Here is a 17,343-nt window from a genome sequence, read left to right on the forward strand (position 1 = left end):
AATTAACTGACAGTGGCTACAAAACACATATATGTTGTTTCAGAGCAGCTCACTGCCAAACATAACCATCAGACACCAAAATACTAAAGAGTAACACTGCACCATTCATCACCAGTGAAGATATCAGCATTACTGACAGTGCCCCAGACTACAGACACACACAGAGAGCAACTATTTGGGGAATTAGAGAGGAGACATATGTCCTTTTACCACTACTTACATCTGTTCTACAGAAAGATCTGTTTCATATTTATTAGTTCCATTTAATTTGGTGCAGATCTATATAATAAAACATCTATTTTTAAAGTATCATTAGCCTATTATTAGTTACACAAAAAACTAGCATTGGATTCCCCCCCATGCCACCTCCCTCCAGCAATACTTCACTTGATACTCATTCATCTCCAGGATTATCATATAACTACCAGTTTAAAGCTGGATCAATGTTTTTTCACTTCACTGAACAACCCAATCAATAGCAACAAGGACATTCTGCTGTCAAAAGCAAACTGCTGCTCATGCTGCTAGTCCCCCTGGGCTTGGTGTTACAGAACCATGTTAGATAGATCCTACTATGCAGCACTCAATGTGACACTGATCACTCTGTAGGCACGGTGCAGGGTATTGATACCAAGTATACAGCTAAATCAACACAGCTAATTGCTTGCACCTTCAAAAAAATAAAGCTGTAGTCATGACAAACAAGTTGTAAAATTATTTGCACCTCCTACTGAGGAAAGTAACCTACTCTGATTCCTGGTTTAATTACATATGCATGTATTTATCTTTCAGTAAGGCAAAGCAAATGGAGAAGCTTACAACAAAATAATGCAAAGACATTTCTCTAATCCGTACTACATAAGTAAGTTTTCAAATTTTTCATCCCAACCACTGGAAATCATATCGCTCTTTTTACAACTCTTCAACTTCTGGACAGCTCTGCAAATCAAAAATATCACTGTATACTTTTCAGAGAAGAACGGTATTTTGTACTTACATTACACAAGTTCTAAGGGCATGGGGGGAGTTGTGTATACAAGAGATTCCAGGGGTAATCTCTTCAGAATACATGCTGAACAGTGTAACCAAAGCAAAATCCACTTGCTGGGCTGTCTATTTTGTATTCGATCTGGTGTAGTCAAAGAAAGAAGAGCTTACATTTGACTCGTGGCTCACCTTATTAAATAAGTTAGACAATTCCTAGCTTTGTTGCACCTTCCATTAAGGTACACAAATGAAAAAATGTGTTTCCTGAAACCAATTTTGTGTAATGGGAACAGGATGGGTGAGAACAGGCCAGAAAGAACAAGAGACATCACACCAAAGAAATGAAAGTATTTTTCATTACAATGTCTGGCTATCCTAGCAGGCTAATTCCACAGCCTATACTAAGGAACAGAACATGCAGATGCTTTGCTTAAACAAGATTATGAAATCTGCACCTATTGCTGCAAAAGAAGAAAAACAACACTCACAGATGTCCTGTTTTGTTTTAGGCTATGAAATATCCCTTAAACCCATGAGATTTTAAAAGTATTTAGATTCATTAATAACAAAGTTCACTTAACCTAGAGTCTTGGACCTTTGTAAACAGTTCATTTCCCAGAACAACAGATCTAGTGAAATCTGGCTTCTGATTGGATTACCTCTTTTATACTTCCTTCACTACCTCCTCATCTCCACATTCTCAAACTATATCCCTCACGCTCACATCCCCAATATTCCTCCTCCTCCTCCTCTTTATTTACCCTGGGTCTCCAGCTTACCAAGAATGAACATATGCCACATCTAATCCAGTATCATACATGAGTTGTATAGCTGACTACCACGTCTACCATTATCTGAAATACCAACAAGAAAGATGTAGAGAGCGCTGTCCCTCCTTTTCCTTCAGCAATAATGCTTCCAAAGGCAGCTCCATGCCACTGTCAATTTCCACAAAAACCCAACTGCCATTTTTGTTTGAGTACAAGCTAACTGTTTGGAACTGGCCATTAAGTTAAACTTTATTGAGGTAAGATGGGCAAAGTGCATCTGACACTGACTGCAGCTTCAGTGTAGCTGCAACTTTTTTTTTTTAAATGTACAAAAGCAGAAAGTAAACAAACAAAGAGGCAACCTTGCCAAATGTGTAAATTTTTCCCGTAATGGAAATTTTAGCTCCAATACTTTTTCTTCTCTTGTATATCGGGCCAGCCTCACCTTAAGCATCTCTGCTGATTCCAGCAGTATATGTCCAAGACAGATACATTTCAGAAGAAACTAGCACTGTTGAAGTTGCACAGAAACTAGAGACTTCCATCCAAACAAAACCTGTCAATCTGCTACAACACTGGAATTGCCTTTTTTTCCTTCCCTAGTTTTACTTGACTGCATTTAAAAACAACCTTATACAAGTCAAAACTTGGACACCTCCTCAGACCCAGTTACATCCAGAATTAGCAAGCTGTCAGTTTTTTAAGTGTAGTTAATCTAGTTTTTAATAACCACAGGATAAAGGAAATACACAGTGAACGTTAACAGTAGCATTCATATACTACAAAGGCACGTAAAGATCGGCCTGGAAGCTTCTCGGAGTTTCACAGGAACCCAAACTGCCCGCACAGTTAACTTCCAAGGAAACTATACCTCAGTGTCACATCTTCATGAACTATGAGCCTGTTTTGAGTGAACGAAGCCTGTGTTTCCCCTGTTGTTATATTCAAACAATAACTAGTAACAAGTAGTCTGAAAACTCATAGGACATTCATTTTAAAAAGATAAATTAGATCTTGAGACTAGTCTGTTCTGTTGTTTTGGTATTTGGCAAAGTGGGGTGATGGTTCAATCACATCCAAATCAAGTAAGCCTAAATCAAGCCTCTCTCCTTCTACTAGCAAAATGAACTGCTAACACAGTACATCTGCCAAAAGCACATCCTACCTCTACATCTCTGGTCTAAGAAGCAGCCACACCTGTCCCCATGAGTCAAGGGACAATTAATAAGCAGCCACCTGCAAGGTCCCAGGTCCTACCAAGAAAATGAGACAACAGTAGAAACCTGCCAGCTTGCTATGGTATCACATTAACAGCCCTGGGAAAAGTACTGTATATTTTTAGTATGTAAAACAAGTACAGCACATGAAGTTTCCTCAAATGTGTTTATCAGATGGCTTCAGACACATTCTAAGAAATCAAAACAGGGATGGACTGTATTAAAGGGCAATACCTTCATGTATTTCCTATGCTACAGGAAATCAATAGCCCAGACTCTCTGTTGAAACTTGCAAAACCATGAAATTACCCTGATTAAGTCTAAAATGGACAACTGTTCATGAAGAACTGGACTGAGACTCCTTATCTCAGTCGTAAGCCTGCAAGTAATCAATCGCCCATAGTAAGGGGCCTGAACCATATTTCAAATAGTCACCTGGAGGTGAAAAGCATCATGTCAGCAGCGTTCTAGGGTAAAACCAAACAATAAACTGCCAAAATGCTGTCAGGTAACATTTCAATAGTCAAAGCAGAATCTGTAGAAGATCCACAAAAACACAGGCTGAAACTGAAGCTCAAGTCTTGCCAGAGGTTCCCAGTACTAACGCAGAGCTGACAGCCGCTTCCTATCATTGGTGTCCTTGCACTCATGCTAGAGTTCTAGTAGAAATGCAAGCTTTAGAAGAAGCAGGCTACTGCACAAAACAACAGTGATGACAGATCAGAGAAGCAAGCTCAAGACTGACAAATCATCAAGCTCTCAAACCACAGAAGCTGTTAAAAATCCCTAAACACAAGGTGTCAATACAATAACTATTAGATGAAAGAACACTTACTTTAGAATTTGTTTTCGTTTCTTCACCCACGTAAGTCAAAGACCACCCACAACTAGCTATGCTTCAGTGAGGTTTAGCAGAACTCTGAATGGCTATTTTCTTTTAATGCCTTTGAAAAAACTGATGATTGAAGAAATCATGATGTGCTGGATCCACTCTGGAGCAGTCAGTATAGTGTAATTCTTTACAATACATGGTCAAGGTTACCCCAATTCATTGCTTGATTCTAGAACAGTGTTGAATGCATACATCCATACATCTCATGTTTATCAACTGCATCCTAGGAAGACGAAGAAAGCTGTAATGTCCTACATCAATGTAAATTCCATTACATTAAAACTGGAATTATTCTCAACTTCAATAAGATAAAGTCACACTTTGCTAGAGTGAGAAAAGGGGGATTTTAATGAATGATTATTTTGTTTGGCATTGTGAAGCATGTTTGTTACAACGTGTGGTAGCTTTCTGTGAGTATATACAGACCTTGCCAGTATGTACTTTCAAACTACATTAATACTCTTTAGCAACAACCATATGATGTTTTGTAATAACACTGTAGCATAATCAAGTGTTGCTATATTACAGAATGAAAATGATTTAAAATTAATTCTGATTTTACTATTGTTATTTAAACTATATAATGTCTGGAGTTACTAAAACACATGCTTAACTTAGGGAGGGAAGACTGCCAAATAAACTGTCAAATAACAGATCTGATAGCAAATTTTAACAGCAGCATAGTTCTGCCCAGTCAATGTTTAAGAAGGCTGACAATTTTATTAAGCCTTTGAATATCCACACAGAGTTAGTCAGTCAGATATGGATCCTGATGATGTAAACATCTAAATTTCTGTATTTCAACTTCTTCCATTTTTCTTGTTAACTTGCAGTTCCTTATCATTTGTCTCCTTTCTTATCTATCTGAATCTCAAGTCTTCTCTAGGTAACGTGCAACTTAGATTCTATCTCCAGTTTTCCTCAGTTTGCTCATAGACAGATTTTTTTTGTTTGTTTTTTAAAGTGATTTGAGAACATTATTAGGTACACCTTAAAAATAAACAAGCAAAACTCTGTGGAAATGTAAGCAAAGCAGAAAACATGGTGGGGCTACAGAGTATTTCTCCATGTTTGATCTTAATGTTGCTGTAGAATTTGAACTGACATATAGGTCTAATTCCTTTGAAAAGGTGAGACCAGAAAAAAACAACCAAGTTTTTACTATATGCAAATCACATTTAGCAGAACAAGATGGACAATTTTTTCTCTCTCAATTCATTCCTAGCTTGGTGATTAATGGAGTTAAAACAACTCCTCTCTCAGGACCTCTGTCTCAGTATTACATTGCCTACTTCATGTAGACCCCAGATACCACGCTGAAACATACTTTGATGCTCACTGGCTATCTTTGACTCCATTAAAGCTTCGCTAATACCATGACACTTGTTCACAAACATTCAAGCACTTGTTTCTTGGGTCCCATTGCTTTGAGAAACATGCCAAAGTCTAGAAACATTCTGCAGGCACATGCAGGAAAAAAAAATAAAGCATTCCATTTGCCTTAAATTGATACAAGTTCTACTGACTTTACTGAGGACAGACCAACATATATCACTGGAGAAATAGCTTCCTAACCCTAAGAGAAGTTCTGGCAAGAGATGAGCTACAGTATAGTGATTGCCAGGGTCCTGTCACAAGGGAATGCTAGAAGACATTTGAAGAAAGTAGGTATCTTCTGAATCCCTTAAGTATAATCTACGACTAGCAACTATTACGCAAAACTTCTTTTGCTATTTATTTCATTTTTATTACTTCATCTGATTAAAATCTTTTTTGAAGAGCAGATAGGAAGTTTTTCCACTGCAATAAAAAGCAATCCTGGCCAAGAAAGGATTTGCCCATTTGCCGCACTATCTCCACAAAGACAGCAGCCTTATTAAATTACAACTGTTTGAACAAGGTCAAGCACTCAGGGTTTAATTCAAAGTGTTTCCAGGTATGATGCTGTCAGGTCAACTTAAACAAGCCAACAGAGGCTTCGAGCTTGATTAAATATTAAAACGGAATCTTTCACATCTGTTTTTACCCAAGGATGAAATTACTGTACATCACTTCAACCAGCTCATTAATACACTAAACACATATCTTGCCTCAAAAGGTTACAGGAATATCAATGCTTTCAGAGGGCCTGCAGTGAAACCTACACAACTCAGCTAGAAGTGAGGTCATTGCATACTTTAGCAGGATGTCAATATTTCTTTATAAATGTGAGAGGTAATCAGTTAGACATAGATACATTTTAAATTAAAAGATGGGAGCCTCCAGTGAAGCTAAATCAGTTGCCTTTGATCTGAACCTTTTAATCACTCATCTCATTTTCTTTGATAGATAACTTGATAACAGACATGGAACATAAAGTTTGATCCAACAGTAATTATTTTTTCAAACTGGAGGGCTGTCATGTCCAACTAGATATCTGCTTTTAAAAATTGTGCTGTGCAATTTTTTTTAATTGAAACATAGAAAGGTCTATCAGGATCATCTATTTCAACACCTATCATTTCTAATGATGCTCTGATGCCATGTTAGGGTAGGGGAGAAGAGAACGCATTTGAGGATACAACTTCTTTGACAGTGATAAATACACTGTATTAACTACTCCACATGGCATCTGCTGCCCTTTAAAACACAACCAAAAAAATAGATACTCCTCTAGCATTATCTTTGCATGAGACAGGAGGCATTAGTCAAATCGTGTTTCCTGACTGCAATCCATAAACTGCACAGAGACAAATGAAAGTCATCTATTTAGAGCAACAGATGTACAAGATGGGACTTGAAAGGGAAGCAATGGGAAGTGTTCTGTGTCTAAACTACACTTATCCCAGATGAGAAAATAGTCCATAAATCTGTACACACTGAAATTGAACCTAAACATCTTATCTCTTTTAAAATAAAAAAAAAAAAAAAAAAACAACTAGTGAATTTGCCACAAAGTGCTCAAACTTACTATGCAGTCTTAACAGCACTCTCTTTGGGCAGGGAAAGGGGAAAAACAGTGCTTGAATACAGATGTTCTGACATAATGAATAGGAGAAACCCACTAAAAACACTTCTGAATGCCCTAGCATCTATTCCAAGAGTCAGAACTATACATTTTAAGGACTGCTAGTTAATAAGGCATGAGACAATTTGCCTAAGACAAAATAAAATTCCAATACAACAGTCTTCTACCACCCACTAATTTACACTTGAATAATATAATCAGCTAGACCTAACTATGCTTAATGTAAAGTCAATAAATTCCTTTTTGGCTGTTGACACAAAAACCTACTGGGAATTAAACACTTGAGGAAATTAATCATTATAACACTCTGGCTCAATGCACATCTATATTGAAATAATTTGGTCTTTAATTCACTTTATTTGTAGTTGGGTTTAAAGCAGTAAATTTGATAGAAGTGGGCCTCATTAAACCAATCCAGTTCGAGCTGCCTTTCATTAAGCTTAGTGTATTTGAACAAAGTCAAAAGAGATTAATTTCCTTTAAAACAACTGTGCATTATAAAGTAACCCAAACAAACCAAGACCATTAATACATAGTACAGTAAAGGCATTTACATTTGATCTGAGTAAAAGCCAACATTAATGATCTATTTGCTTTCAATACATTTTCTTGAGGTGCAGAGATACTCTTTTCTTACTGACAACAGAAACTCACATTGACAAATAGCAGGAAGACCACCAAAATAAGTGTCTAGAAGCCCAGGCTATTATGACAACCTCTCAGCTTCCTGTTTTAAGTTCTGCTTAATTCTTCTGGCACCGATGTGGTTTAGCATGGTGGCTCCCAGACTTAGTCGGCTTGGAAATCAACAGCAGCAACAGGTGGCTTGTGCAAAACCAGTTTGGGAGACATCACATCCATGGGCTGGAGCAACTTGTGCAATCATTTGACTGCACAGAAGCAACACATCCAGCTAAGAGAACTATACCAACACTCTTCTCTACATGAATTCAAAAGCAGCAGCAACTCTGCAAAAGGTGGCAGCAATCACAGCTCCATATGTAGCTGCCATGAGACTCCGAACAGTTCAGCAGTCTGGGCATGTCTCCAGCTTGAAGTCTTTACCCCAATATCTTCCAGGACAGGTCATGATGGTCACTGCATATTATCACATGAACCCTGATGCCTGCATAATGTAGTATGAAAACCTCTGGCAACACAGAGATAGGTACACTAAAAATGTGCTTAAATACATATGCAGTAATTCAATAGCATAAATGCTAATCACTTCCACACACATTGACCTTTCTACTTTGTTCTAGTTCAAGAGACAAGACAGGCAGTACACTTTATGTAAAGGGACTGCTTGCTTTCAGGTAGACACTCAAGCAAAATCCTAGATGATAGGAGTGAAGTGATATATTCAGTGAAGATTTGTATTTTCTGAAAGTGCACACACATCGTCTACTTCAGATAGAATAAATCTTTGATGTGATTTCCAGAGGTGGAGAAGTTCACAAGTTAAGTTTTTATCTTCCCAAGACAATGATGTGTCCTGTCCCATCCCCCCTGCTTTCACTATACATCATTTATGCCTCCACATCCTCTCTTGGAAACAAACATGCATCCACGTAGTTTCAGGCCTTACTATGAGATACAGTACAATACCTATGTCACAAGTGAGTTGTAAACAGCAGTCACGTGTTAGACTGGGGTGAGAAGGAAGAGGGGAATATCCTAGCATGAAATACAACAGTATTCTTAGCAATTAAAAAAGCAAAAATCCCCACTCATCATGAGTCCTTATGAAAAGGTTTTCCTATTCTTCAAAACAAACAACTACTACCATCCAAAGATATTTAGTCATGCTACTTTCAAACCAATCCCAGTTACTACTACATGCAGGCAATGAAATTACTCTGCATGAGAAAATACAGGACAAGATACAGGACACCACAAATAACAGAGAGAGGTGCTACAACACATGCCAGTGTGCAGAATCCCTTCAAAAGTACATCCTGGTCCTTGCAGCTTTATAGTATAGTTTTCATCAGGAATAGTCTGAAAACCAGTCTACAGAACAACAAACTGCTTCTTCACAGTCTGAAGGCAGAGACACCACCTTCCAGCTTTACTCCCCCTTCTCTTGCAGCAGTTACTAGAACAGAAAGGTCATTGGCTTCTCCATGTCATTTACATGTCAACAGCAACAGCACTACCTATGGGGAATGTAGAGTTATGATTCTTATGAACACGACACACAGAAGACATGTGATAAAGGCTAGCTGTCAACAAGCCAGGATGGCAGGAGAAAGTCTTCTTGCAGCAGATTAAGTTTGGAATTTAAGGTCCTTAAGATGGATCAGAAAACCAAGGACCAGCTCTGCAAGGAATGTGAAAATCTCTCAAGACTTATTTCTTCCAATAGGGAAAATTCTGTAAATGCAAAGCTTCATTGCAAAAAACAGATTTAAAGGTGAAGGAAAAGCAGCACTCAGTAAGCTGATGATCAGAGCTGGTTACTTATGATCTGCACATGTTATCTAAAGACTTCAGTGAAGCATAACAGGTAGGCACTGAGACAATGACAATTTTGAAAGATCTCAGAAAGCATGCACAGAGCATCAGCTAATTCTCTATCACTTTAACCAGCAGAATACTTAAGGTGTTCCAGGTAAACATGTAACTTCACAAATTATGAATCCTAGACCAAAACAAAGAGAGAAGGACATAACTAGTTTGTCTTCCTCATAATGTTTAACCCTCCATAAGGCTTAGTCTGACATACTTTTGTGACTTTGAGTTCCTAGAAATCCTAGATCCTAATCTAGAAATCCTTGCCCACCTGTTGCATAACAACAGGGTTAAGTGATGTTCAGGTGATTACCACTTACTCCATAAAGGAGCACTAAGAAAGTGTGATAGCACAGAGATCATTCCTTAAGTTCTTATGACAAAAAGAAGCTGCCATAATCACCTGAATTGCTGACCTACTGAGTGTCTCCCACTCCTCATGTGACTTTCTCATAAGATTATCTCACAGGTGAGGAACACACTGACACTATAGGTTCCAGGACAATTTTGCTAGCGATTTCAGAAGGCCATCAAAAACCATGTCTGCAATAAAAGCCTGATTTATTGCTGAGGGACAGGGTGCCATGCTGTTTGTTACAGCAACCCTCCATCTTTTGGCCCAAGCATCTGCAGCTGGCTGCAGCTATCACCAAGTTACTCAACTGACTTGAAAAGACAAGTGAAAAACATGAACACTGCTGAATGGCAGTACCTGCAGAAAGGAAGCTGATCTAAGTGATAAATGTCACCATTACAAACTTAACAGTACACAGAGTATTTTCTTCTTTCACCTTTCTTTCATTCCCTGTAGTCTTCTGTTTTTCCCTTCCATCCTCACTGAATCTTGTACCCTACTTTTCTATTTTAAAAATCAGTCAGTCTTCACAAAACGACAAGGTTGGTAAATCACTGTATAAATGAAGGTGATGCAAACAAAACATTTATATATACACATATACATTTGTGTATGAATATAAGATATGTGTAAAAATATAGTACCCCAAGGCACACAGAAATCACTTCTCAGAAGAAAAAAAAAAAAAAATCACTTCCCTGGAAGCTGTTTAAAACAGTTATTTGCATCAATTCCTAAATCAGTACTGCTAAGCAGCATTAGAATGTTAAAAAAAAAAAAAACAACACACTCCTCTTGAGATTTACAGTTAAATTATAAGAAAAATACTTCCTGGTTAAATTGGACAGATAATGCAATACAGCTTTTATCAAACCAATAAATATGTTATAATACACAAGCCTCTGGCCCTAAGAGACCTCCTTCTTCAGGTGCTGGCAGTTTATAAATGAGCTCATTTGTAGCACAGAAAAAGTTTCATAATTAGTACCTAGTTTATCATTAAAAACTTTCATTCACTGTATGATGTCACAGACTAATGAGTCTGGCTCTCATTTACACACTATTTTCTGGCATCTCAGTACAGTCGATCCCATTATTTCCTATATAATTGATCAACTTCAACAGGTGCAATTCTTCTCTTGTAAATACAGAGCACATTGCACAAGACAGGATCATAGCTATCACTCTTAAAATATTCCACATAATGTACAGTTTAAGTTTGACAAGGCTTAAGATGCTTTGCCCTGCAGCCAGGAAAAGTTTGATTTAAAAAGCACTGTACAGTAATTAGATTTAAACCACAGAATTATTTAAAGTACCACACTCATTGACTGGTAGAGCTTTTACTGCAATAGATTAGACTCATTACTTAGAGACTGAAAAGCAGATTCGTTTACCTCCAGTACTAGAAATTAATACATTTACTTCTGATTACAGCAGTGAATGAGACATGCAGATAGAAGTTCTGCAGGTCCAGCCATGCCAGATACCCTTCTGGACTAACAAGGAGAAGGAAGTGTCCTAGCTGACTCAAATCTCAATTAGTGACCAACATGCTAAATCCTCCTAAATCCTTCGGGGAAAACCTGGAATGCATGTTCTTAGAATTTCTTCTACCTGAACAGCTTGAAATGTCAACCCCCTGTAGCGTACATGTGAAAGACAATGGACAATTCAGTAATTTCAAACAGCCATAAGAAATTCTAAGACGTTTTCATCTACTTCTGCAAAATCTTCATCTCCAAGAACAAGAAGATCTGAGAAAATATCTTGTTTAGCATATAAAGGTCTGAAAGTCAAGAAGCCATTTCTTATTAGCCCTCAACATGTGTCATGAATGGTCTTCAATGAATCAAAGGAGAAAGCAGTAGTAAACAGACAGGATTCAACAGCCTGTAATAGTACGGCACAGTACCCTTCATCCCTACAAAGCAAAAAGCACTGAGGAAAGGATGATTTTCAGAAATCTAACAGTTTGTATACTGCCATGCACACACACAGAAGACAACTTTCATAGGAAGTTAGTGTTTCTTCCCCCTCACTTCTACCCTTTACTTTATAGCATGAAAGTGAATAACACTCCTTTCACGGTTTCTTTGCATCTTGCTTGGAATTTAAAGGACAACACCTGTTAACTGCATAATACAGCTTTTTATTATGGACTTCTAGAGTTTTATTAATACTGTTTTCACATCAGGTATAATCATGATGGCTTGGAATTTCAGACAATTTAAAGTATTTTACTCTCTATTACTAGGGATGAATAAACAAAAAAATGACAAAAAAAAAAAAAAGAGCCACGAAAATGCTTCCTGTTAGGAGGAAAAACACTCTGCCTTTTAGTTATTGCACTTTTAACATGTCACTTGTCAACCCTGACAGCCAGCACAGAAAAACATGCTAGCACTCAGGACATTTTACTCCAGAAAGAACATATTTTATCAAGGATAACACACTAGCCAAGTGTCTCCAGAAGTTTTCACAGGTAGGTACCCATCAGTACTGGTAAGAGTTGAAAAGGTGTGTCAAGAATCTGCTGGTTCGGTTGCACTGTCTGAAGCATTCATTCAAATGAAGCTATATAATCCATGGGGAAAGGGAAAAGAGGAGGGAAGATTCCACTTCGAAACCTGTACACTGCACTTAAGTTTTGCCATTAAAGATACTTCAGGTTTTCACCCCATAAAAGAATGGTGATACTTAAGGTCATTATGGATCTTGCACATAAAAATCTGTACTTACCAAACTCAGGAAGCCTTCAAAATCAAGGGAAACACCTCACCCAATTCTACAGATGGCCACATGATGTAAGAGCATAGAAGTACAACTGAGCTCTGTAGCACAGCATCCTTTTCTTCTGCCCTAATGTTTTAGCATTTAACATAAATTATTTTATCATTTATCAATGTATTAATTACACATTTGTGTTAATCTGCTACAAATACAAAAGCAAACCCACAGCAAAAGAATAATACTTTAATTATACAGCATTATAACTTCAGTAGGCTATAACTTTTGAGGAAGAAACTGACCTTTGTAGCAGAATGTTAGGCACAAACCAGGAAGTTTTTAGCACTCCATTAAGAAGATTTGAATATTTGTGTTCAAGACACAAATTCAAACAAGACAACCTTAAGACATGGATAAGGCAGCTAGTAAGGTTAGTCTTCAGATTCCTGGAATTTGTTTTGTGGTCACTGATTGCAAGTTAGTTACCAGTATACATTAGTTAAGATCATATATGGATAAAGTTGAGGGTAACAGCTTGATCCTCTATAAGGAAACATTACCTTATAACTTGTTATACCCTGGAGGAGAGTTAGGATCTTCTTAAATCAGGTAAATTATTTCAGATGTTAAACAGTAAAAAAACTACAGTACTACAGAAGTGCTGCTGCAGGATAAATCAGGCTACTCAATTCTGAGTAATGTTCTATTAACAAAAATTCCATCTTTTTTGTTTGCTCTCTCCTATAATCTAGGTAAAAGCCTTTCCAGCCTCAAATAAAACATCTGCATGACACCCCTCAAGACAGAATCTTCTTCCAAGTCCAAATAATTAAGCATTAGTCTCTAAAAAACTACCTTCACTGCATTCATTCGGTCTTTTGATTCTACTCCATGGATTATCTATTTAACTTAGTCACAACTTAATCCAGTGTTCATGATCAAAGAAAGATTATTTTAATCCAGCTATAAAAGCTTGAGCTCTTGAGCTAACACACAAGATAGCCCTACTCTAAAGCTTCACCTGTGCTACTACCACTGCAGACCCTGCAGCACAACATATAAGACTCAACAGTCCCTTTCAAAGGCTTTGGAAATGTAAGCACTGCCCTAAACCTGCATTTTTCTGGTCAATACTACTCTAGTCAAAAAATACATACACTGTAGTCAGGGCCCCAAGCCAGCTACTTTTTTTAAGCTGTGTGAACTGATGGTAGAAGGGAGGTAGGTGGGTGGAAGAAGCTATTGCCAGTGAAATAGAAAGGTGAGAAAAAGATTTTTTTCCTCATTCAGCAGATGAGGAGTTCAACACTTAACATGTATGTTTCCCATTTCCCCAAATTATTTTAAGTTAAATATTAAAATATTTAACTCTGCAAAAGACCCTAATAAAGATCATGACAAGACAGGAAACAGCATGAACTATACTGTGTCCTATACCACAATGGTAAACTCACATCATAGTTGGCCTTTTCCTTCCCCTGATTATGAGCAGTGAAACCACAAAACCCATGTTAAGATCTTATCAGTTAAGGTCACCTCATGGGAAAAGTCCAGGAACAGCTGTGCAAAGAAACCAACACTGCTCAGCATGAAGTTTCTGAAGTGGCCACAAGTTTAGAAGAATGAAATCTGTCCATCTTGACACAATATTTGGGCCTCCTCTATCACTTGTTGTATTTGTATTAGGGACTTCCTAATTAGCAGTCCAAAGAAACACTCAAAGTGACTACAAAACTAACAAAAAAACACAGTATACTGTTTTCACTGATGCTGGTACCACCTCAGAAGTATAGAGTCTGAATATAAACTGGTAATTCTGACAAAAGAACCCTGAGAATTTAGCTGAATTATATGCAGTGTGAACAGGTTTTATATAGATTATATGCCACTGCCTCCTACTTTCATAACAGGACACTACTTAGTACCTCCATGGAAGCTGCTAATCATTTGTTATAGCTTTTCCCTCCAGCTTTACACAGATGAGGCTAAACAACAAACACCAATCTCAAAAAAAGTCTTCAATACACTACTACGCCAGCATAAAAAGGATTTTTTTAAAAACAAAATGAGAAAAACCCTTTTTGTTATTGTTTTCACTAAGTGGGTGATCTGTTCTAGACTATGCTGCTCTTAGGAAAGCCCAAAAAGGACTTGGAACCCCACTCATAAGAAACAGAAAGTCAGGCATACAGCATAATTACCAAACCTGTCTTCTGTGGTAATAACCACAGAGGGAATAGGTGCTGCCAGCAAGTATAAGATGTATCAAACAGAACTGTGATGGAATTTAATAGATCTACTAAGAAAAATATTTTTGTAGACTAAGTATTTACTGTTTTGTGAATACAAATGAGTTAAAACTGCAAGTAAAATATAAACATTACTTTCTCGTAGTATGACTTAAAAACTGTTAGCAAAACCGGTGGTTTTACTCCTATATAAGAGTCAACATATCAACAGACTACAGGAGAACACACATTCATATAGCTCTTTACAAGAAATAGCTGCCATCTTAGCTTGAAACGCAGTTCTAACTCATGCTCCCCTGTTGCTGTTTTGCTTGTATCAAGACATTTGTCATTGTACCTTTGCTAATATCAGCCCCAATTAAGAATTTAATTACCCTCTCTTACTGGCTTTAGAGTTTAAGAGTCTGTTTTCAATAGAGTGATATAATAAGGCAATATACAATATTCCCTGTACTACCTCCTCCTGGTGATACTCCTTCCAAGAAAACTGTTTAAATTTAATTACAAAGTTAAGGGTTTGTTTCTCCAACCATAGCATTTTGCAATATTTTAATAAAAACTACCCAAAAGCAAGCACCCTTTACTACAGGACTTAAAAAGACCTGAGGTGAAAACTTCCCAAGTTGTAACAAGTCTGTGCAATGCTAACCTCTGCTATTTTTGGCCGCATCATAGCGCCACCAAGAAACAGTGCTGTAACTAAGACTGCCATAAATTGTCATTTTGAACTCTGATACTAGAAGCTGGTATTTTTGAAGTTATCATGCAGCCTGCATATCTTCATCCCTGTCTCCAATGATGCCACAGTCCCTCACAACTGAAAAATACCACTGCACGAGCTACTGTATTTAGGTCTGGTTTGCCTGAAGAAAGCATTAATAACCAGTTTACCTTAGTCACCCAGTATAGTCTAGTAAAGGTTGCTAAGAGATGAAAGACTTGATTTTCATATATACTATTATGCAATAGCTAGTTTTAACATCGGGGCAACCACACAGCTTTTAAAAAAAGGTCTGCTTAACATCTGTTTCTCTATAACAGTATCTCAGATTTTTATGCCCTATGAGCATGATTAACTTTCAAAACATGAACCAGGTCACAAAAGAAACCTGTTAAGATACTTAACAGAGGTGGAGAGGAATTCTTGGAAGTGTACTGGAGTAACATGGCAGCATTTCAGTAAACTAGAAGAGGAGGAAAAAAAAAAAATCTATCAAAAAATTCCACTAGGTACAAGAGAAGAGCGATTTCTTCAGTCTGAGAAGCTATTCCAAACATTTATGGTGGAATGTATTCCACCTAAGCGTTAACACTGTATTCAGAAATGGAAATCAAGTTGATTATTAGGGCAAAAATATATTGGGGGCAATCAAAAAAATATGAAGCCGCTTCCTCTTTTCCATAATTTCAAATACGTATCATTTGACTGTGGTATTTTTACAGCAGGGAAAATATTTCAGCTCCCAGGCTTCCTGCAAAGATTTCTTCAGAGTATCACATGCGCATCTTACTATAGTTTTATGTAACATAAAATTCCATCAACTTCAAAATAGATTAATTTCTAAATTCTATACTTCAGATACTGATTTTTAATCAGCTTTTTCATTATAATCCTGACAGCAAAATAGACTTTCTAGTTTTTGAACAATGTAGTTTCAACTGAAACAGCCCAACGATACTTCTTGAAACTGCATGGAAGATGAGCAGCTATTTACCAGCAGAAGTCTAATCAGTACATATGATTTTGGTTGAGGGTTGGGAAGAAACCTAAGAACCCATGAAAACATTATATACTTGATAAAATAAAAATAAAACCCCCACACACTTTCAAGAATGAAGTCAAAGTTACACTTAAGCAGTGCAGGGAAAATGAACCTAAACTGGACCTCAGAAACACCTGCTCTTATAGGTGCATTGGATAATGACCCTTAAACCTCTTAGCCCTCTTCTCTTTACCTCTTACCCTGGAAAAGATGTACTGTAATACCAAACACAGTTATTTCTAATCTATTTCTAAATCTCAGCAGAGGACCATAATGCCTTGAGAAAGCATCTCTCTAGAAGATCCCTTAAGTCCTCAATCCATTACTGTGTCGCAGAAGAGAGTATATTAACCCCTTCTATACAGCACAGTGTACAAGTACACCCCTTTATATACAGTTGCTATAACAATACCTTACTCCAGTTATATTTTATCCATTTTATTTCCAAAGCAAGAGAATTATTCTGACAAAACCCCCACCTTTCAGATCCTTACAAAATAGAATTTTCTTCGACAAAACTATACTGATCTGAAGAACTGTTTTTTGAAAGCCTGTAAACACTAACAATCCAGAAGTGTTTTTGTTTTCTGCAATCCAAATAATTTAAGCTTTACGTGCTGAACACTCCAATTCCTTCCCCAATCCCTTTCCAAAATCGTACCAGAAACTAAACATTTTATTTAAATCTTGAAAACAGTCTTCAATAAAAGCAACCTAATTGAAAACCTAATTCTGCCTACTAATCTGTTTTCAAAAGGGTGGTGAAACAAGTTTACAAGCAAGTTTTAACATGACAGTGAACTATGTCCTTTAAATATAACCCCCAATAGATGAGGTACACACACACATATATGTAATC

The 17,343-nt window shown here is 37.2% G+C and overlaps 1 protein-coding gene across 8 annotated transcripts in view; it reads right to left on the reverse strand.

Moving 5' to 3' along the window:
- The window catches only part of KAT6B (lysine acetyltransferase 6B), a 120,723-nt gene that overhangs the window by 82,447 nt on the left and 20,933 nt on the right, over positions 1-17,343 (reverse strand). Inside the window, exon 1 of one of the 8 annotated variants that reach the window (XM_074830598.1) lies at positions 998-1,121. The exons of the other annotated variants lie outside the window; for them this stretch is intronic. Within the exon in view, the coding sequence (XP_074686699.1) occupies positions 998-1,071 (74 nt within the window). The 5' untranslated portion in view covers positions 1,072-1,121. Of the gene's footprint in view, positions 1-997; positions 1,122-17,343 lie in introns of those variants that run through there. 8 annotated transcript variants of the gene reach the window in all.

The sequence above is a fragment of the Strix aluco genome, chromosome 7, assembly GCF_031877795.1.
Source record: "Strix aluco isolate bStrAlu1 chromosome 7, bStrAlu1.hap1, whole genome shotgun sequence".
Taxonomy (NCBI): Eukaryota; Metazoa; Chordata; class Aves; order Strigiformes; family Strigidae; genus Strix; species Strix aluco.